We start from the raw sequence: 22,726 nt of genomic DNA, 5'->3' as shown, positions 1-22,726 counted from the left end.
GATTCGGTTTGGTGCGGTAATGTTTTTCTGTTTGTGAAATCAAAGCATTAATCAGAGTGCTAATGTAAAACCACAATAACAATCATGTGTCAGTGGCACATGCCATCAGATAGTGAGGGGTGGCAGAGAGAGAGAGAGAGAGAGAGAGGCAGGGTGGGAGGGATTGAGATGCAATTGGAAAAGAGACGGGAATCGCTCGAGTTCATCGGCATTCTGTCTGCCTGTTTACAGTGAAGACCATCTGATAAGGTAAGGCTGATCTTTATAAGCCAGCAACCATGCATGATATGCCAGGCGACACATACGTGAGGTTAAGAAATGTTTATTTGGAAAGTCCATTTATTTTGAGTGAAAATTAAATTTAGATTTTATTTCTTTTATTTCTAATTTAACTTTTTTATTTTTTTATTCTATTAATACATTTATTTAATTTAATTTACTTATCAGACTTTTTTTATATTTATATATATATATATATATATATATATATATTGTGCGCAAGTAGTTTTATAGACAACTAAGTGATAAACATTACTTTATCATTTAACTTTTTTAACAGTAAAGCTTCTCAGTTGTTTGGTTATTGTTGCTGTACAGTATATCACAGCATCAAATGTGATGGCACTGTAGATATATGGCACTGGAGATAGCCAAGGCAGAAATAATCATGCATCCTAACCAGTGAAATGCATTGTTTTTGGTCATACAACACAAGTCAGTGCCTAACAAAGTGATTTATTTTCTCTAGAGTGATTATTATGTTGGCCAGTTCCTCTCTTGGTTCCGTGCCAGTGAATCAAACCCCACTGTGGATGAATGTCCTATAGTTTTTGGAGATGTGAAGTGTGCTGTCATCTGGCATTTGCACTTGTCCAAGTGCACAATATTAACTGTATGACCTATTATTCAGTGCCAGCTGCCTGATTGTCAGTTTATAGTTAATGTGTTTGTTTGTGCACTTCAGTTCAGTAAATTACACTTTATTAAACAGCATTTGCTTTGGTCATTTTAGTCCCAAAACATATTTTGATGCTAAACTCAGACTTGTCGTTGTAGCATATAACAAAATGTCTAACCAAATGTCATTTACTTAAAAGATAGATGGCACAAACACACTTTTCAAGGAAAACATCTAACAAAAATAAGTTTGTTAGGGTTTTAACATAGTGTTCATCATTGATGTGATTCTCTACACCTGGTTACTCTGCTGGTTGGGACACCTGTGTGAATGTGAGGAGAACTGACTTCATGGCTGCGTCCAAAAACTTAGGCAGCTGACTTGTTGCCCAATCAGACAATGACTTTGTATCTCAGGAGACAGGAAGTGAAGCTAACATTGGATTCGGACGGGCCTTGATGCTTTCCTGCTTTGGAATGCATCTTCCGAATGCAGCATTTTTCAGCTTTTGGCCCATAAATCCACTAAAATCTTACCTTTTGGCTAAAAGTGACACTTGGTTTGATATATTTTATCTCATGCAATGACATCTTTTTTTTTTAAGTGTGGCTTAAATATGTTTCAAGTCACTGCGCTTATCCACAATGAGCATTGTGAATAATTCCATGGAATAATGTTACAAAATGCATCTATTTTTATTCATTTTAGACCAGTCTTGGTTGTCAACACACTGTTTTTTTTCTCAGTTGAAAATATGCAGATTATGACAATCTGTCAGTTACTCAACAGTATATATAGTCATTATTTCCTGCTGTGTTTTTTTCTGTTGATCCGAGTAAAAAAAATACTCATCTTTATCTGCCGTCCTTGTCTTTGCTGGACAGTGGTTTTAGGTCTGTTATTCTGACCCTGTTTCAGACAGGAGTCATTAATTACCATCAGAGTCACCCTGTTCCATGACTCCTCGTGTCCCGTTCTCCTCATACCTTTCCGTTGTGCCACAAACCATCTATACTGTCTGTCTTCCCAAAGACAAAAGGAGGACAATGGATCCTTTTTTGTCCTAGCGCTGAGCGCCCTCACCCCATATCTACAGCAGGGCAAGAGCTCAGTCCTCCAGGCACGCTGACCTCATGGGTCTGCTGTAGGCCTGTGTGTGTGTGTGTGTGTGTGACTGGTATAGTGGAGTATGATCATAGATGCAGCACTAATGGGGAAAAGCCTGACTCATGTGGGTATAAGAGCACCCTGTTGAGAAGAGAGAGGCGGTGGTTGTATAGGCAGGGTCAGTGGGATGGATCTACAATGCTTTAATGCGTATTAATATTAATAATGTTATAGGTATATAATGAATAGATATCAATATCTATCTATACCATATAAAAATGTTTATTAGTATAATAATGCATTTCACTGGTTAAGATAGCCTACATAATTATTTCTCTCTCTCTCTCTCCCTCTCTCTCTCTCTCTCTCTCTCTCTCTATATATATATTGTATAGCCTATAGCCTATATTAATGTAAGCATTTTATTTATATTTTTTTATATAATAATTTAATGAATAAATTAATTAAACAATTAAATGTTTAGCTGCTTGACTTAATTAATTTATTATTACATTTAATGTAATATTCTTTAATGAAATTAGTAGTAACCCCCTGTTGAGGTTCTAGCAGGAGGATGTTGCTTAATTTAATAATAAAATATATATTTATGTTATTTTTTATATTTAAAAATGATTATGCAGTAACCGCCGTTGTGTGTTCAAGCTTACGCCTGTTAATCGTGACTGCTGACAGTACAGTACAGCCTCCCATACATTAGTGCTTAATTATGACTGTAACATCCACGAGAGAAAGGCAGTGAAATGGGAAGAGTCAATGGGTGATTGTTGTGATTTTTTAGACAATTAGCTGTGCGCATCGACTTCCCTGTGTTGTGTTGTGTGGTGTCAGGCTCCAGCCTGGCCGTTCTGTTCTCTCCCCGGGACGGCCTAAACAATAGGCACTATGTACAGAAGCACAAGGGGCAGGAGTGTGTCCGTGTAGTGTTTGTCGAGGCTCTGTAGCATTTACGTCTATGCTGATTGACTTATTTATCTGGTGCGGTGTGTTGTAACTGGAATAAGTCTTTATGTCTTTAGCCAGTTAGCCCTTAGTGGCACCTCAGTTGTGTTTGTTTCTGTTACGTTAGATTTTACATTTCTTTTTCAAGATTTTTGGTAATGTGCAGTGGTTAGTGTTTTGGCATAGAGACGTCTTTGTGTCCCACACACTCTTAAAAATCAAGGTTCCTGTTAGAACCAAGAAGTTTGTAAAGCCAGATTCCATTGAAAAATCTTTGAAATTCCACAAAGAAGTTTTAATTTTCTAGTTCTTTAGAAAACCATCTATGCACTGTTGCTTTAAAGAACTTATTAGCCAATATGTTAATTAGAATAGCTTAAAATATGACCTCAAGAACGTCAAAGTTGGTTCTTCACTTCTTATTGAGAACAATAATCTGAAGCACCCCTTGTGCAATGGAAAGGTTGCATGGATGTTAAAGGCTCACTGTAAAAAAAAAAAATGATATGATCAATAAGTTATGACAACATGTTTTTACATTGCTTTAACTCATCAAAATAAGTTTGATAAGTTATGCAATTTTCAACTTTTTTTATAAGTTATACAAGATTCAGTTCATTTTTTAAAGTTAATGTAATTTAAGTTGAAATTACTTAAACATCCAAGTTGATTGTACTTAAAAAAAATTTGTAGCTTTTTTACAGTGTTCTTCATGGAACCATCGATGCCATTAAATAATCTTTCATTTTAAGAGAGTGGATGTTATAAAGAATCTTCATGGAAACAGATGCAAATAAAAACTTTGTTCTTCTATAACTTTGTTGTAAAATCGGTTTTCTGTGTCCATGCTAAATGAAAAGCGAAAACCGATTCTTGATAAGAATAGAGCTTTTTGTTGAACATAATGTGCTTCAAAATAACCTCTGAAGAACCTTTATTATCTTTAAGGGCATTTTCTCTCGCTCTCTCTCTTTTTTTTTCTGTTCTCTCACTCCATGCAGCTGTCTAATGAAAATGCTTGCATTCCTCTCATGTCACCCAGTGTAAATGATGCATACGAGTGTGCGGGGGCATCTTGATTCTTGGTTGGATTGACCTAAGTTCTGAGCGCTGCCACATCCATGTGCTCTGGGCCGGGAGGAACAGTGCAGTGCATTGTGGGTTGAGTAGAGTGGGTGTCTGTTTATGAATGGCCTGAGTGGATGGAACAATGCTCCCTGCTCTGAGCCTCTGACATTTTCATATAGAACGGAGGAGTTGAAAGGAGGAGAGAAACGAGCCCACCTCCTCCTCCTGCCCGCCCCGCCTGGTACAGAAGGTGGCAAGAGAGGCCTCCATCCGTATGTGTGCATGTCATTGTGAGTGTTTGTCATGCTACGGTTTTTCTCTGCTGATTAATGCTTGATTCCAGCCGAGGAGGTCTGGAACCTTGTGACTGGTGAGTCTTGATGCATTTTTATATGGATTAGGTCATTTTTAATGCCATGTTTATTGATTAATTACATTAAGGGTTACATTAGGGTTGTTTATACTTTTATATATTTCAAATGTGTTTGGCTGCGCAGATAAGTTTATAAGAGTGTATTGGATGTATAAGAAAACTAGAGAAGTGAATCGAGGCTGATCTTTGCTGCTGTTGGTTGTTAGTTAAGTAACTAAATGTGTTTTTCATGCCGTTGTTGTCAGTAAATGTATTGGACTGAGAATATTTCAAAGACATTGTCACGAGAATGAGATAAAAAAGAAAAGGATTTAAAGAGAGAGAGATGTTCAGGTACAGAAGGGAAGGGAATGGTGGTTCAGCCATGCATGGATATGTGTCATGCAGTGCCAACATACTCCTGCCAAACTCCTCAATCACTCACTGGAACAACATTGTGGGGCTTCATCACATCCCACTTTAGGTTAGCGGCAGAGTGGCGGGATGCTGGATCTGTTCCGGATTACTCATAAACATTTTTCTGCTATAGAACAGCAGCATTTGTTTGTAATCATTGGCGCTGATAATTTTAGCAGAGCTGAATTTTGGTTAGTGTTGCGTGCAGTTATTGTTAACAGGGTCATTGCAACATGGGGCATTTTTATGGAGAGGCCCATCAGTAAGCTATCGGTCAACTTTTTGATGCCAATGACCCCCAAATAATGAAATCATGGGAACACCAAGCAGTTCAAGATGCTCCCATTAGGCATTGTTCTGAGTAAAGCCTGTTGCATAGTGTCATGCCTCATAGCTCAATAATCAATTCCATACAGTTTTAAACCCTCTCTATCATCCAGTTGTTCCGAACAGATTTTCTGGGTACTGAGTAATTTGTCACAGGGAATCAAAAACGGTTTTAAAAATGAGGAGTAACTTCAGTGGATTCGCATGGATTCTCCCCCTAGAGGGTGGGACGGGCCTAGCTTTACTAAATTGGACCCAGGCCTCTGTCTTCACAGTCTGAAATGTGGACAGGAAGCTGCTATGTAGTGAAGGTAGACTACTGAGACCGCCATCTGCCCCTATGGAATGATGAATATAGCAGGCTGTGGAATATTTCAGCCTAGAAAGCATAATTGTTATGTTCATATGTGCAAGAGTACATCTTAATATATTAATATATTCTTCTATTAACTTAGTTGATAGAATATGTGTGTGTGTGTGTGTATATATATATAGAACATTTTTAGGTTTAGGATAGTATAGTTTTAGTACATTTTAAAATAAAACAAAAAGTAAAGCTGATATTATTATTATAAATAAATATATGTAAACATTATAAATTAAATGCATATTTCTCTATTCTTGAATAGAGGATCTTCCCATTTTTGTATATTCTGTGGATTGAAGCAATTCTGACTGATTCAGAGAAATGTAATAACGCAACAGGATATTGTTTCACACTTTAGACATTTTGACAATTAGAATCCCCCGTCCTGGCAGTGTTCTTGTGGGTCCCGGTTGTGGGTGGGCTGCTTCATGAAACTTTACACATGCCCGGATCAGATCATTTTGAATCTGAGCGATGTTTACAGTCTGACTCATTGATGGATTGCTGCTCACATTAGCCGCTTATCCATTATTGCCTTGCTAATTTACAAGCTGTGTGAGTTCTTTTCTGAGATTTGCCAACATTTGGGATTTATTAATCACCCCAAAGTTGTTACTCCATGTTGATGATGCTGGTAGTTTTATCTTTGTATGCTGTGTATTTTGAGTCACAGCCATTTGTAATCCCTCCTACCGAAATTATGCAAGCCGCGGATAATATGCCCTACTAAGTGCACATTCATAAACACTCTCAGTCTTAGTCGCTTATACAGCAAACAGTGTGGGAGGGCCAGCAGTCATGTTTTTTTACCACCATCTGCTCCTCTGGTAAATTTAGAGGGTGCCCAGGCGTATGGACGCAGGGCGCGTCACAGGCGGACAGCAAAGCATGCTGCGAACAGACCTGTTCTGAAGAGATCTATAGCACAAGGTGCACATTTATACAGAACCGACTGAAAGATGTGCACTAACATAGCAATGTTTCAAGGGTTAGTCAGTAATTTTCCCCAATTTAAACATAAATTGCACTCAATGAATTGTTAATTACCTCAATTATGCATTACCAATGTTTAAAATGATTTGATAAAGCCTCCAGTCAAATCAGTAGAGTTTAATTTTACATGGCGTAGGTTGCCTCATGGGGGCGGCCATTTTGAGATCACATGACCTGCTGAATAATATTTGCTTTTCTTCTGTAACCTCCCTGTTTTTGGACTCTTTTGGTTGTGGAATAATTTAAAGCTAGGGTAGGCAATTTCGGAGAGGTTAGCAAGCTAGCTTTGAAGCGTCAGAGCGTCTCCAAAGTCACGCCTCCTTCAAAACACATGAACACACAGCAGAGTCTGCAAAGCGTCACGAGACGAGAAAGCACATAACATTACAATAATAATGAATGTAAACAACTTACAGAGCTCTTCTTACTTGTATCAACAGACTGCTGCAGATTAATTTCAGTATTGACAATGTTGACATAGAAAGGCATAAATCTGTACAGCTCGGGGTAGGACGTCACGGGTTGCCATCTCGTAGTTATGGTTACGACGTGGCGTGAATGCAGCATAGCTGTTTTGGTTCAGGAGGAACTGTAAAAGGCTGCTGCTGTTTTGTCTGTGGCGTTCGGTGACTGAGGTCTGTCTACAACTCTGTATAGCCTTGATGACGTGTGATGTCAGCAAGAGCGGGTGCGTGGAGGTGTGTTGTTAGGACAACATATTCAGATTGAAGCTAACAGAAAAGTAAAGAGAGTTTCAACCAGTATTACAAAAAGTGTTTTGCCTAGTGCTACATCCACACCACTAGGTGTCAGTTTCCAGTTCATATTACACAATGCAATATACTGAATGCACCTTTAAATGTTCCAGAGATGGGTTTCTTCTCCGTATATTATATACAAGCCTCCAAGGTTAGCAAAAAAAATTGTAACGCCTGTTAACAGTGCGGTACACAGAGGAGGAGACAAGAGGCTGTTTTCTATGGATGTCAATGAAGGAGAGGCTTCACTATGCTGAATTATCATTTAATAAATCATTGGTTAATCTTCAACATGTTTGCTCGTAAACATTCGTTTTAGATTTATCTATTTTTACACCGAAAAAAATCTTTTTTTATAAGTGATCCCAGCAAACAATAGCCGTCGTTTCAGTCTCAATTAACTATTATAGTCTGTTCTTAGGCTATGGTTAAACGTCTATTAAATTTGAACTGACAGCCCAAATTTTGCCTTGTTTTAGCCACATGTTAGACATGGTCTGTGTTTGGACGCCTATTAGACGTCTTTTGAACGCAAAATTGCTTGCTAGGAAGTCACGGATAATTGCGCGACAGGTATACCGTTTTCGGCACTTCTCATTCAAACAGCGATTGACTGTCGCACAATGAAATCAAGGAACACATTATTATTATTATTATTATTAATATTTTTGTGTATAGTCATTCTGAATGAGGAAAAATACAGGATTTCCTTTTTTTTTTGTCTAAGCTGCATTGGCTGATAGCCGTTTCCGACACCCACTTAAGCAGCCCATTAGAAGTACGAGACAGTACAGCATGGTTCCAGTATCACATTGTTTTTGGATAAATACTGCTCTTTACTATCAGATGGATTGCTCACTCGCTTACACAAAGACTCAAACACAAACTTTACATTGAGTGAAGGATGCAGAAAAATAGAAAGGTCATTTAGCAGCTTTAATGATGTAATGCACACATCGCAATGTGAGTGTGTTGGCATGTGCTACACTATTCATTTGTGTGTGTTGGTGGGAAGGTGGTGCGTTACGGTGCGCGTGTCATAGCATGTGTGTGGGGTGCTGTGGCATGTCGTACGTCTTGATTTCACACAGGCTCCCTGTTGTGTATTTATTCCACACACCCCCTTCCATTAACTATGGGAGTCCCTATGGCAACTGTCCGTCATAAATAGTATTTTGATTTGCAGTATTGACAAACAAAATTTAGCTAACAAATTCTATGACCAAAAAATCCCAGACATCCACTGTTGAAGAATTCCATGCAACAAATAGAGTCCAGAATGCTATAGAGAAGTCGGAGGTGGGCTCCTTTAACTTTGACCTGTAATTTAACATCTAGAAACCAACTAGAAATACCTGTTTCAATTTTAATCGATTTTAAAATGATATTTATTCCTGTGATGTCAAAGCTGAATTTTCAGCATCATTACTCCAGTTTTCAGTGTCACACGATTCTTCAGAAATCATTCTAATATGCTGATTTGCTGCTCAAAAAACATTTATTATTATTATTATCAATGGTGGAAACAGTACTGCTTAATATTTTTGTGGAAATTGTGATACATTTTGTTCAGGATTCTTTGATAAATAGAAAGTTCAAAAGAACAATTTATTTGAAAAAGAAAAAAATTAGAAACATTTTTGGTCAATTTAATTCGACTAAATGTAAGTTTCCTAAAACAACTTGTGTAAGTGATGTTGATTCAGAGGAAGAGTAATCCATTATATTTTGATGAAAGATTACAAAGACGTTTTTTTGTGTGTTTTTTTTTTTTGGCAATAACATGCACTGTTGAATCATTCATAATAAGACAAGGAATGCGCATTAAAAATGAAATAGGGTCCATTATGATTTCATGTTTAGTTAAAATGAACCACAATTGAGGCAAACATATTTCACAGATTAAGTTAATAAGGTGAGTCATGCATCAAAGATGAATTTCAGCAGATTTGCAGGATATAGTGGGTCCTCCAACTCATGACCCTTAGCAGAAGTATACTTGAAAACCACGAGGAACAGTGTTACCCAGACAGGCTGGAACAAGAGGGGTTGACCAGGGTAGAAAGGAGAGATGTCATGGAGAGGAATGTACGATGTGGGCTAGAAAAGAAGAATGCACTGAGGGAAATGTCTGCATATTCAAGGCTGCCCACGGCACACATTTGCCCAGCTTACAGCTAAAAGTCTCTATCCTCTCCACTCCCCTATCTGTCTATCTCTATTGCCCTCCCTCTTTGTCTATTCCCACCATTCCTGCACCTCTGAGGAAGGACGAAGAGCAGGAGGACTTTGAAGAACCAGAACCAGGAGCAGAGAGACCAGTTCTTCCCCTTCAGGAGAGCCCAAGAGTGGAATCTGGATCTGGAATGAGGCAAGTGTCCTGGATGGTGCAAGGCTTGTTTGTGGAGTATGAATGGTCCGTTTGTTTGGCTTGGGAATTGCTTCATGCTTTCAAACGCGTGCTACCAGGGGTTTCAGCTCCAAGCAACAGCAGTTTGCTGCCTCTTAGATCTTGTGTGATGGGCATATAAATTAGTTCTGTTTTTCTGGAACAGCTGGTGTCACTGTAATTATTCGTTATGATTAACAAGAATAAAAAGGCTGCTAGGGATGTTTGTTTAATGAGACATTTCTGTAGGGTTTCAATTGTTACAATATGTTCAGTAAAATATTGCCAGGATTGACAAGATTCAACATTCATTACAATAAAATACTGTTTTTTTGTTTGTTTTTTTTGTACAATATTTCTGGGTATATAAGACCTTTTTTTTTTTTTTTTTTTTACCAGTTTTGTCAAATATGTAATTTTAAAAGCCAGGCCTTATTTAATGACTTAAAATAAGTCATTTTAAAGAATATTCAATCATCTGTTTTTGTCCATGCACTGAAAGTCAATGGGGTCCAAAGCACTGTAGGGACATGGTTATTTGTGTTTCACATGAACAAGTCTTGTCAGGTTGGAATTACGTGGCAGCCCACAGCTATTAATCATTTAATCAAATATTTAGTTCAAATTATTTATTTGTATTATTATTCTATTAATTAAAATAAACTACTACTGAAAAAATTACTGTGAAGGGATGGCAACTAGTTGCTAGGAATATACTGTAAATGTAGGCTGTATTTGGGGCATTTGTCAACATTCTTGACTGTTTTTACATATTAAGAGCCTCTGTCATCTCGCAAAGTTTATTCGTTCAATAACTGCGTCAAACTCGTGAGCTATCAGGGGAATCTTCTGTTCATAATAATCTTCGAGATTTCAAGAACAATCCATTTATCAGCCACCATCTGTACTCTCCATCTGCCCTAAAGTCTTGAGGAGATGCACGCGTGTGTGTAAACACAACGCTGACACGCAAGCGGTGTGCGTGAATAAAGTTAACAAGGGCAGCTGGGTGACGCTGTGTAAGCGTGGATGATTGTGCTATGGATGATGTGTCAAATCATGAACAGTGATGTCTGTATGCCTGCCAAACACGTAAGGGCTGACGTCGTACACTCATAATGAGCAATTCTCCTCTCCCACACACTGCGGCCCTGTACCGTGTGCGTGAGTGAGAGTGTGTGTCTGTGTGGGTTAAGAGCAGAGATAATGCTGCTTCTTGATACTGATGTCATTTTTTGTTGTTGTTTTAAGACAAATCAGAAGGGAAGCTGAGTTGATGTGCTGTGAGAGAACGCCCCCTTGTTTGTGAGGGAAGAACAGCAGCGGCTAGTAGGATACACCGTTGGAGAGGGGAATTAAAGTTGGTCGCGGGTTCAGCGCACTCTGCCAGCAGTTCAAGGTATTGCCCGAAATGTTTTCCTGAAAACAAACACAAATAGTTATTACATAGGCTAAGTGTATGGGAGGCCGGATGGGACGAAACACACTGAAACACTTGCGACACACACTGAAACACCTGCGAAACACACTGAAACACTTGCAACACTTCTACATTCGAATACATTTGAATATATTTATCATACGTTCGCTTAACGTGAAAAACTATTAACGTGGCTAAAGAGACAGTGATATTAAAAGATCAAATTCTGTACACACCTTATTAATAAACCATACTATGTACATAAAAGCAGATGGGTCCAGAATAAAACGCATTTAATTACACGTTAAGCGTTTTCCTCCCATGGAAACCCGTTATTATAAAGAAAATGCTTAACGTTGCTTTCTATTAGAGGATGGGATAGCGGTTTCCACAACAAATCCTTTAAATGGTATTCAATGCAAAACAAAAATGAAAAATATAGGCTAAGTAGCCTATAAAATAAACATACATTATTGTAGAATTAATTAGCCCACAAACAATATTTCTTTTAAAGCCTAAACTAATTTATTTAAAGCAAAACTGAAACCAGTGTTGGGTGTTTATCTGTAATAGGCTAAGTGTTGTATTTGTTTATATTATTATTATTATTAATATGTGCATTTTTATATTTTTATTTATGAACTTATTTATGTAGACTATATCACCGCTTATGGGCAGGGGAATGGTTCTGAGTTTCGTTGTTGGAAATATGAACTGAATTTAGAAATGCTTTTGAAATGAAAAACTTTGCGTTTAATAAACAAAATATTTTTTTAATGAAGATGGCGTTTGGAGTGGTAAAATATTTCCCTGTTCCCTGAATCAAGGGCTTAATATGAGGAACGTGTAATTAAATGAACACACAAGTGTTTCAGTGTGTGTCGCAAGTGTTTCCGTGTGTTTCGCGTGTGTTTCGCAAGTGTTTCAGTGTGTGTCGCAAGTGTTTCAGTGTGTGTCGCAAGTGTTTCCGTGTGTTTCGCGTGTGTTTCGCAAGTGTTTCAGTGTGTGTCGCAAGTGTTTCCGTGTGTTTCGCAAGTGTTTCCGTGTGTTTCGCAAGTGTTTCAGTGTGTGTTGCAAGTGTTTCAGTGTGTGTCGCAAGTGTTTCAGTGTGTTTCACAAATGTTTCAGTGTGTGTCGCAAGTGTTTCAGTGTGTTTTGCAAGTGTTTCAAATGTCTGTACAAGTCTAAAGTGAACGCGCAAGTGTTTCAATGTGTTTCGTCCCATCCGGCCTCCCATATAAGTGAACAAAATAGAAATAAGCAATATTTTATATATGTGTATCTAGGCTCTATCTATCTATCTATATATCTATCTAGCCTATATACACACACACACATATATATATTTGGGGTGTAACATACACAAAAACGACAGTTAGGTACGTACCTCGGTTTTGAAGTCATGGTTCGGTACAGCAGGAGGGAGAAAACTAAACAAAATAGTTTTTATTTTTTATTAAACTGGTTTACTGAACAAATTGTGTCTCTGTCTTTAAATAAATTCAATTATAATTAAAATGTTCTATCTCTGCTTACGCTGTAAACTAATAGTAAAGTTTTTCATGACAAATTTATTAAAACATACATTACACATATACATTAAATAATCAAGACAGGTTCATTAAAATATAATGAATAGACTATATAGGCTAATATAGTGCATCTATTTAGTAAAATAGTTCATTTCTCTTGCTGATTAACAAGCTGTGGACACTGAATGACTTGCCTGAGGTAAATGTTACGTTGTTGTTTTACTGATGTCTTTCCGCCCTTGAAACACGATTACACTAGATATAATACGTTTATAATGATCTGTCACGCCACTACAAACAGCGTCAAAACATCATTTATTGTTTGAATTTCGTGATAAAATGGACAAAATTTGAGACATGAGACTTTGTTTCTTATCGAAAGTAACAAAACACAGAGCTAGATACTATTGGGTTAATGGGCTAGGCCTACTATTCGTCGAAAGATGTAGCCTATACCGAATAGGCCAGCTATCCTTTATTTATAGGGCGAATCCCACATAAACACGTTACGGTCACATTTCACCCTAATATAAATGTAAAAAAAGGGAACAAATATTATATTTTGCATAAAGAAAACAAAGCCTAGTTCTTTTTTGCTTTTTCATATTTTTCCATATTCTTCAAATTTCCATTACTGTAATTCTGCATATATTTGTATACATATTTTGATGTTTTTGATTATTCTTAAAGGCGATTGTTATTCTTAAAAAATTTTTTTTTTTTTTTTTTTTTTTTTTACATCAGCATACATTAAAAGCAGTACAACAATTATATATTATTTGACCTAAAAATGGGATGAAATTTTCTCTAAAATTATTTTACCCCCCTCTTGATTGTGGGGTGAAATATGGCCAAAACAACAAGATAAACTTGTGAACTGTGTTCTATAAAACTTACAGACAACACATTTTTCTATTTTTTTTTTTTTTACAAGAAGGCTCTGTCATCCTGAATCTTCACCGCTTTTGACCCCATCTGTTCTGTTTTATGAATGATAAAAATGACAACAGATAAATAAATAAAACCCTTACACAACCTAAATTTGTGATTTAAACAGCATATTTTCTTCATAATATCTTTTAGAGTGAAACTACAAAAATGAGAGCGCTACAAGCTCAGTTGTATTAGTAGATGTCTGTTTGTCTTGCTGATGCATGTGCTGGTTTTGTAACAGAGGTTTATGGTCCAGATTTAAACTGAGACCATGAAGGGCTTGGAGCTGCTGTTGCTGCTTTTTCTAAAAGGTAAGAACTCGTTCTGAATGTTCTGAATCAAACATGCTATTACTGTGGTACGTTCTGTTAATGTTAAGATACTATGGTGCATGTCCAAAAACATGCTATCACTATAGTACACATCCCCCCAAAAAAAGATATAATAATACAATCATACTTTTTTATTAGTGTTAAAAGATTAGATTATTTTAACTACATTTCTTGCACTCTTCTCTCTTTCTCTGGACAGATGTTAGTGCTCAGTGGAATGTGTGGATGCCCAGAGACATTTCAGCCATGACAAACTCCTGTGTGGTTATACCTTGTTCATTCACATACCCCTCTGGTATCAGGCCTTACAGGGGGGTCCACGGGATCTGGTATTTTGGCCACCCCTACCCCCAGCTTTTCCCCCCAGTGGTGTATAAGTCACGCACAGATATTGTTCACGAGAGTTATAAGGGACGGAGCAGGCTACTGGGCGACCTGACACAAAAAAACTGCACACTTATGTTAAATAAAGTCGGCGAGGAACTTTCTGGGAGGTATTACTTCCGTGCAGACCTGGGCGGAGCGAACATCTACACTTTTCCTGACTTCACAAATCTACAGGTGTTGAGTAAGTATGCAAGCCAGAGTATGAAGAAAAACAAACATTATTGAATTATACCTTTTTAAGTAAGGTTTATGTCCTCCAGTAATAGTATCCCCAAATCCTTAAAACAATGCAAATTTACTTGAGAAGCAACACTGCATAAGATTAAGATTAAAGGAATAGGTCAACCAAAAGTTAAACATTTGTGATAATTTACTCACCCTCATGTAATTCCAAACCTGTAAGAGGATGTTTTGAAAAATGTTTCTGAAAAAATGTTTTTGTCCAATGTTGTTTTGGACGACTTTGACATCTCTTGTTTTCATAAATGGTATATGAACATAAGTGTATTTTGTCTTACTACACTGTAAGACTTTTTGCTTCTTAAGTTTATTAAATTAATTTGAAGGGTTTTTAGATATTTTACTGAAAAGTTACACTAAGATACACGTTTTTTTCAGTGTGGTTACTGAAACATTGTTGTTCTAGCATTTGAAGTCGACATGAAACAGCATTTTCAGCCACAACCAATTTTACTTTTGTAATAAGATGTATTTCTGGATCAAACAGCATATTTAATGAGTAAAAATGTAGGGCGAGACTTTGTACTGTTAAAAGTGGGTGTTGTATAGAAGAATGGAACCAGACCTAAATGCAGGTTTGCTAATTCCATACATAAATGATTATTTGCCTTGTTTAAAGTATCAAATAAACAGGTCTATTTTGATTTCATATTGACTTGTATGTCTCTCCCTGCTCTAGATCAGCCCAACATCGATGTTCCAGAGGAGATTGTTAGTGACTTAAGCCTGGACTTGACCTGTTATGTCCCAGACAATTGTCCAGACATGAGTCCAGAGATCCACTGGATGTACACGGACTACCTGCCCGACCCCGTTTTCACCCCTGACACTGTTGAGGAGAGCAACACTGCTGTACTGTCCAGCACCCTCACCTTCACACCCAAACCCATGCACAACGGCCAGCTGCTGGGTTGCCGGGTCCACTACCCAAACACCACCTTCGTCTATGAACGCCTCATTTCTCTAGACATCAAGTGTAAGTTCCACCATTTTATTAAACGTTTAGCTGCTTAACTTTCATCAAAACCGATGCATCATTTTCTCAGACAACATTTACAGACTTATCCTGTAATCTGTAGATGCCCCTCGAACCGTGTGGGTGAACGTGTCTCAAGAGGTGATGGAGGGAAGCTCGTTGGTCCTGCACTGTGATGTGGACAGTAATCCAGTCTCCACGATAACTTGGTATTTTGGAGACAAAGAGCTGATGTCGGAAACCGCCTCAAACTCTTCACTGCACCTGGACAACCTGACCCCGGAGGAGGAAGGTGTCTACACCTGCGTTGGTGACAATGGCTACGGCAGCATGAACACATCCATGTATCTGGCAGTAAATTGTAAGTAAAAGTTCATGCACTCCTGTGGATTGAAAAATAAATCTCTTAAAGTTGCTGTAAGCAATTGTGATTTTAGATACAGATAAGTCATGTGGCAGTATAAGCCGTATGCTAGCATGCCATTATCCATCGAACATTAATCAGGAAATCCGGTTTTCTTCTTTCTTTTCTCTCAAACTGGAAGTTCCTCCACGGGAGCCATGGGTCAATGAATCTCTGACAGCGTTAGAGGGATCTTCAGTTGCTCTACAGTGCACCAGCAGGGGTAATCCAATGCCCACGTTGACCTGGCTGAAGGATGGGGAGCTGGTGGGCACCATCACAGCTGAGGAGGGGTCTGTGCTTGAGCTGCACGAGATCACACCGCAGGCCAATGGAGTCTACCGCTGTCTAGCCGAGAATGAACACGGACGGGCCAGCAGCTCACTTAACATTACAGTAGAATGTAAGTCAGTGTAAAAGTTTGACCAGTTTTAAGTAAAGACATTGAGCCAGTAGACTGTAATTATGCTCAGGGACAGTTTATAAAGATTTTTTCTCCAAAGAAAAGTTGGTTTTGGTTTACGTTCAGCTTGGGTCAAGCCTTAAGATGGCAATATGAGCATAGATGAACTTAGAGCAAATAAAGGATAGATGTCAGTGTTGTAGTATTCGAGTCTGGACATATCAAGTCCAAGACCGCATTTGCTATGACTAGTCGAGACCAGATCATTCAAGTTAGAATCCAGGCCGAATTCAAATGAAAACTGAAACTATGGTCTTGGACTCGTACTTCAGTTCGGACAAGACCGAACTTGGAGTCATACAACACTGAAAGATGTGTTTTTTGATAATTTCTTCTCAATTTTCCTAGTTGCCCCTGTCCTCCTTGACGACTCTAAGTGCACTATAGTCCGTGAGGGCGTTCAGTGTGTGTGCATTGCCTCAGGAAACCCTGAGCCTGTGATCGAATTCCACCTACCTGACCTCAACATCACCATCAACAACTCCAACAACCGTTTCAACTACTACACGCACTCGGATGGGTACACGTCCACGGGCATCATCAAGCTCCAGGACAAGGGTGAAAGGGGAAACAATGGTGATACCGCTGTCCATGTGCACTGCAGTATCAGCAACATATACGGCACCGAGACCATCCGCTTGGAACTGCAGCAGGAGAGTAAGTAGACTTTCACTGAAACCACATGTCCAATCATTAATGTGATTTTGAGGTATAATCAATTAACTCTACGCACTCTTTCAGAAAAGTACATGATGGCCGTCATAGTGGGGACTATCGGAGGTGTGGCGGTCATCGCCTTCATCATCGCAGCTGTGAGATATGTGGGTCATAACAATAAAAAGTGAGTATCCCTCACAAGACTGGGAGAAGAACATTTTGGTGGAGTTTGTGGGTTGGGACCGGGGTTTGTAGGTATCAAAACACCCAAGCCTAGTCATCCATATTCAGTTTTGTTTTGTTTTTTTTGGCATTTGGTTTTCAAGCCATAACCCACTCACAGATTATCCAATTTGATTGCTTGGTAAGATGGTAAACATGCCACATTGTGCATGAAACTGCAGACTAACAAAACAATTGCCCCATGCCATTGCTTTTCAGCCTCAAAACCGCTGAGCTCTGCAGCAAACATCCTGCTCCTATCTAATTTTGCAAGAAAAAATAAAATGTCCCATTGGATATCAAAATGAAATGATCCCAAACTTGACACTGTGGCAAAATGCCATTTTTATTTAGGGGCTGCAATGATCCCCTTGTGTTAAAATGGATGCCCAGGCTTAAAGGAATAGTTGACCTAAAAATTACAATTGTCTTTAACTCACTGTATGGTTTTATTTCTTCAGAGGAACAAAAAAATAATAATTTCTGAGTGTCTAAACAGATCTTTTCCATACAATGAAAAAGAATGAGGACTGTCAACTTCCGAAAGTGACAAGAAGATATTCCATAAAATATTCGATATGATTTTGTGCATTATATTGCAAGTTTCCTACAGGCAATGTCACGTACTGGCTTGACTTGATAATCCAGATTCAAAGAGGGTTGACTATGAAATCACATTTTATAAATATCAGGAACCATTCATAGAAACACCAGCATGAAGTCCAAGAACAGAAAATAACTGAGGGTATAAATACACCGGATGATGAGGAACAGGTGAGACACTAATCAATGAAACAAAAAAATAACTATGGCAACCAAGGAAACAGGCACTAAACACACAGGAACTGAACACAGGCTATACGAGACAAAATAATATCAAAATAAAAGTTCATGAACAAAGACACTGGGGAATCGTTACACATAATGTTTTTTTGACAACATTCGGGAGGAGCACGTTCAAATTATCTACCCAATCAGTATGATCAAAGGCCTGTATATATCGCTGACTCGCCTTTGTTCCTCGACAGTCTTTTCTGCATCCCTCCGCCACCCCGACTCATCACTCTCAGCTAGTTCCTTTCCCAGCCAGGGATATGGGGGAGTACTCTGGGTTCGGGCCACATTCCGAGCTCTGTGTGACCACCGGACAGTGTGACCTCATGAAATGACTGATGATCACTGACATCAATTGTGGCATATCATTATTGATGCTCAACCCCAATTGTATTGAAAAAAGCAGCTTAGACATTGTGCAAAATGTCTTGGTTTGTGTTCCACTGAAGAAAGAAAGTCATACAGGTTTTTCATGAGGTTGAGTAAACTATGATAGAAGTTAATTTTTTTTGGCTCAACTATCCTTTTAAAGTGTTGCCACTAGCCAATTAGTTTACAGTGTGGTTGAGTGTGAGACAGAGTCTGATTCTCTGACTCCACCCCCCCCCCCAGAGAGAATGGTAACCCTGGGCAGGACGTGGGATCTAAAGTGGAGAATCCCTCAATGTTCTACAGCGCAGTCAAGAAGGACAAACAGAGTCTCAGGAAAAAAGTGGTGAGATATAACAATGATAAATAAATCACCTACACAGCATATACAGTACTTGCACACACAGTGATAATACGAAATGAAAGCGAACACAATAAAAATACAATAAAATAATCAACATTCTATAGTCTTTTCCATGCATACATGTGGCAAATGATATTATATACTGGCTCTTCTCTAGTTGTAATTAGCTTTCCACACTTAGCATTAACATTTAAAACAATCAGGAACTACGTATTAAAAATAATTACTCATTTTTGCTGATTGCTACATACTCAATACTAAGTTTTTAAAGAATGATTTGAAGAGGGGAAAAGTGCAGTTTTGCTATATACTGTTACACAGACCTGACAAAATCATCTGCTATGTTCAGAACGGTATGCTAGAAAACTACTACTACACAGTATACACTTTATGATACTACTATTGAAAGAATAGCAAATGGAACAGTAGACTTTTCAAGCAGACGTATGCTAACACATATTGTCACATGACCTTATGTTGCATGCATGCAGATATCATCTTGTAAATAAATAGTTTCATTTGTAATCCAATTTTGTCTAAAATGTCTTAACTTTTGTAAGTCCAATCAAAAATTGAATTAAGAAAGAGATGGCTGAAATTACCTCCTGTTTAATAATCACGCTAGAAATGGACGTTCAAGTGAAAGGCATTACATTGTGGGAGACAGTGTGCTGTGTTGTATGCTGCATATTTTGGCAAATGAACTATAGTAGATCATTTGCGTAGTCAGTGTATACAAAAAGTGGCATACTGTGCACAGTATACATTGTGCAGAAACGGTAGTATGCTAGTATACTATTCCGAATATAGCCACTGTTACAAAAGCCAAGTGTGGATGGCGCGTCACAACTGAGAGTCCCAGTGTGGCCTATGCTTAGAGCATTTCCTGACCTCTATTCTCTCCTCTTTCATTGCTTCTCTGCACTCTGTCTCTTTTTCTTCCCCTAACATAGCTTAAGACTGAGCTCCTGGGCTCAAAGTTTAACTCCATCCTAGAGGAAGGCACGGTAAGGCTGAAATTTAAGATGAGCATGTAAACAAATGGGTGGAGGTGAAATGAACTGGCACTAGACAACAATAAAAGCATAATATGGAATATTTGTTAGAAAAAAAAAGAAAGAAAAAATCCGACAATAAATAATTCAGATTTATTTCTGTTTTTAACACTGCTGCCTGGAAGCTAATAGTTCATGCGCTGTGCTAACTCATTATGTTTAGCATCTAATTGCTAAGAGTGCTTTTGAGTGTCTTGTTGGGAACTTTTATTTTGACATTACCAACATTTTCCTGCTCTTCCCCCCAAAATTGGGCTTAAATATCTTTCCTACTTTATCTTCACAGGGAGACGACAGTGATTACCAATCTGTGGGCCCAATGGCAGGCATGGAGAGGCAAGAGCTGAATTACGCCGCCCTAGAGTTTCTCCATGGACGACACCGGGAGGGAGGCTTCAGGAGGGCTGATGGTGACGGCAGCGACTATACTGAAATTAAGGCCAAATGAACCGCGATTCTTCCCTGATGCCTCGGCCAAACGGGACACGGTGGCCACTAGGGCCCAATCATTCCCCATGCCCCACAAATTTTCAATTTCACCCATATTAAATGTGGCCTTTTGAGGGGAAACAGCTAAAGAGCTAGCGGACAATGTGCAATTATTTTTGTCAGAGTACGAGGTTTTTGAGCTCTCTTACGTCTCTGAGGTTCTGGGAATGACACTTTCCCTTACCTGTAAAATATACAATAGAGTTTCTTTATATATTTATTAGTTTTTGGTTATTTATACCCATTCTTGTTCGTAACCATACCAGAAATTTGTCTCTCAATTAGAAATGAGAGGTTTTAGGATTCTCTTTCCAAAAAGAAGGTTCTTTTCCCCAAGAGTTACAGTAGAGCCTTTCTCAAAGTTTGAAGCAAGCTTAAGGGAATCGGTATGGTTTCGGTAGAGACTCAGTCACTAGTGGTCCTTTTCACTGTGTCCGCTGTAAGTCAAAGCATCAGGGAACGAGGTGCTCTGTGCGCCTCGACATATAGAATAAGCACTATCCCCAACTCTGGGTTTGTCCAGAGAGACTAATACTCTCAAATATATAGCCAGACTATGTGTACATTGATACTTTTATCACATACCCAGAAGTGATTGTTAAAGGGATAATTCGGCCCAAAAAAATGAAAATTCACTCACCCTCATTTCATTCCAACTGCATATTGCAAGAATCTCCATTCAGTTATTTCCATACAACAACAGTTCATAGTGACTACATCTGTCAAACATTAAAAAGGCAAAAAAAACGTAATAAAAGTACCATTGTGTGCTATATTCCAAGTCTTTTGAAGCCATTATAAGAATGTGATGCCATTTTCACGACTCAAACGTGAAATAAAATTGTGGGGTTTTAAAATTGAGCCTTTTATGATGTTTTTTCATCCATTTGTGGAGTTTGTGATGGCTGAACTATTGTATGGAATAACTGCATAAAGATTTTTATATACTTTGATGTTCCATGGAAAGATAAAGTCATGTGAATTTGGAACAAAATGGAGGTGAGTAAGTACCATAATTTTCAGATTTGGGTGAAGTATTCCTTAATTTTGGCTTACATTTGTACTGTTTTTTTCATTTCAGTTTATACTGCATCTTAATTATTTGTATTTGTAAATGAAAAGAGGCCAGTAACTGAATTCAAAACTGGTTTATTGAATGGTTGCTGGATTTTGTTTGCCCCAACTATTTTGTGCCCTTTTATTCAGATTATTAAAATATGTTCCAAATAAATTGAGGAGCAAAATCACCCTTTTAATTATTCAGCCAATCTGGTAGAAAGTAGTATATGATCATGCCTGATGGCCATCCCTGCCCCGGTACACACTGCAATCCAATAGGGTCAAGCTGACATTTGATACCAATAGAAAGTCATATTTAATAATGGATGATTGAAGCTCATCCTTTGAAACTGAATAAGAAATAACCACCATTTGGAACATATAGGAAGGTATCGCTTTACCTAAGGTGCTTGAAATAAATGTAATGTTTTATGTTCTCATGTAATCCTCTGGTAAGGTTGTGTCCAATAGATGTTTGTTAAATGGTCAGTATATGCAATTAGCCCTTGAAATGCATTTTGACTAACATATTAATGAGTCATTATGATGTTAAATTAATTGCATCTTACATTCATAAAGCATTCAATGCACCTTGGTAGGATACCAATGTATGTAAATACTCTGCATGATATATAGTTCTGTGTTGTGAAGCTTTGACTGCACAACAAGAACATACATTGTGCAACAATGGTGTATATTTTGCAGAAAATCACACACAACAAATTGACATTATATGTGCATATACAATTAGTAACAGACAGTCCATGTTTGAAGATATATACACAGATATTTATTTGTAAGCAAAAAGATTTGGGGGCGCATTTCACTTTGAGTGTTGTAAAGAATATTTGTATGTATCTGACTGTGTGATGGCAATAATAATGAACAAAGTAATGTTGTTTCCTAATTGACATAATAATGCAGAACAGAAAATCTCCAATCGTTATTTAAATAATAATTTACATGATGTTCTTTGCTTGCGTTCTTTTTATTTAATAAAAGTCTCCAGCCACAAATGTTGCCAATCTTCTTTAAAAGGCTTGTTCGCTTTATTTAAATGTTCGCCAATACTTGGAGAAACTGCTTTTCCAAAAGCATTTTACTGGTATCAAGATTTTTTTTTTTTTTATAATCCATCAGTGAGTCCAAGGCTGTGTATCCCTCATGGGATAGTAAAGTGTTCATCACATGCACACTTAAGAATCTCGCCGGAAGAAGTAGGTCATCCGGGTACCTTTTGTTTACTCTTTTATGGGTACTGTGAATTCAGACATACTACTCTTGTCACATACTATTTTTCACCAACTATATCGTAGGGAAGTATGCAATTTCGGATGCAGTTCAAGTGGATAGAT

At 38.0% G+C, this 22,726-nt stretch overlaps 1 protein-coding gene across 8 annotated transcripts; it reads left to right on the top strand.

The window, feature by feature from the left end:
- Window positions 1-160: 160 nt before the first annotated feature.
- mag (myelin associated glycoprotein) lies at window positions 161-22,408 on the top strand. Of its 8 annotated transcripts, none has more exons than XM_084419986.1 (13): window positions 161-249; window positions 9,518-9,618; window positions 10,888-11,035; window positions 13,763-13,832; window positions 14,053-14,421; window positions 15,160-15,456; window positions 15,560-15,817; window positions 16,002-16,262; window positions 16,671-16,979; window positions 17,064-17,163; window positions 18,648-18,750; window positions 19,722-19,775; window positions 20,110-22,408. In XM_084419986.1, exons 4-13 carry the CDS (start codon window positions 13,793-13,795, stop codon window positions 20,269-20,271), a joined length of 1,953 nt encoding a protein of 650 aa, XP_084276112.1. In that variant the 5' UTR covers window positions 161-249; window positions 9,518-9,618; window positions 10,888-11,035; window positions 13,763-13,792; the 3' UTR covers window positions 20,272-22,408. The 8 variants fall into 8 exon arrangements, with proteins under 8 accessions (XP_084276112.1, XP_084276113.1, XP_084276115.1 ...); XM_084419987.1 differs by having other exon boundaries at window positions 179-249; window positions 9,514-9,618; XM_084419989.1 differs by having other exon boundaries at window positions 206-249; window positions 9,530-9,618.
- Window positions 22,409-22,726: the final 318 nt, after the last annotated feature.

The sequence above is a fragment of the Rutilus rutilus genome, assembly GCF_951802725.1.
Source record: "Rutilus rutilus genome assembly, chromosome: 9".
NCBI lineage: Eukaryota > Metazoa > Chordata > Actinopteri > Cypriniformes > Leuciscidae > Rutilus > Rutilus rutilus.
This window is presented reverse-complemented; position numbering and strand designations above follow the sequence as displayed.

Bases quoted from the DNA above. Each gene is read 5' to 3' on its own strand.
- mag (XM_084419986.1), top strand. From the start codon at position 13,793: ATGAAGGGCTTGGAGCTGCTGTTGCTGCTTTTTCTAAAAG. The intron at 14,422-15,159 runs GTAAGTATGCAA...TCCCTGCTCTAG, and splicing joins CACAAATCTACAGGTGTTGA to ATCAGCCCAACATCGATGTT. The intron at 18,751-19,721 runs GTGAGATATAAC...CCCCTAACATAG, and splicing joins AGAGTCTCAGGAAAAAAGTG to CTTAAGACTGAGCTCCTGGG.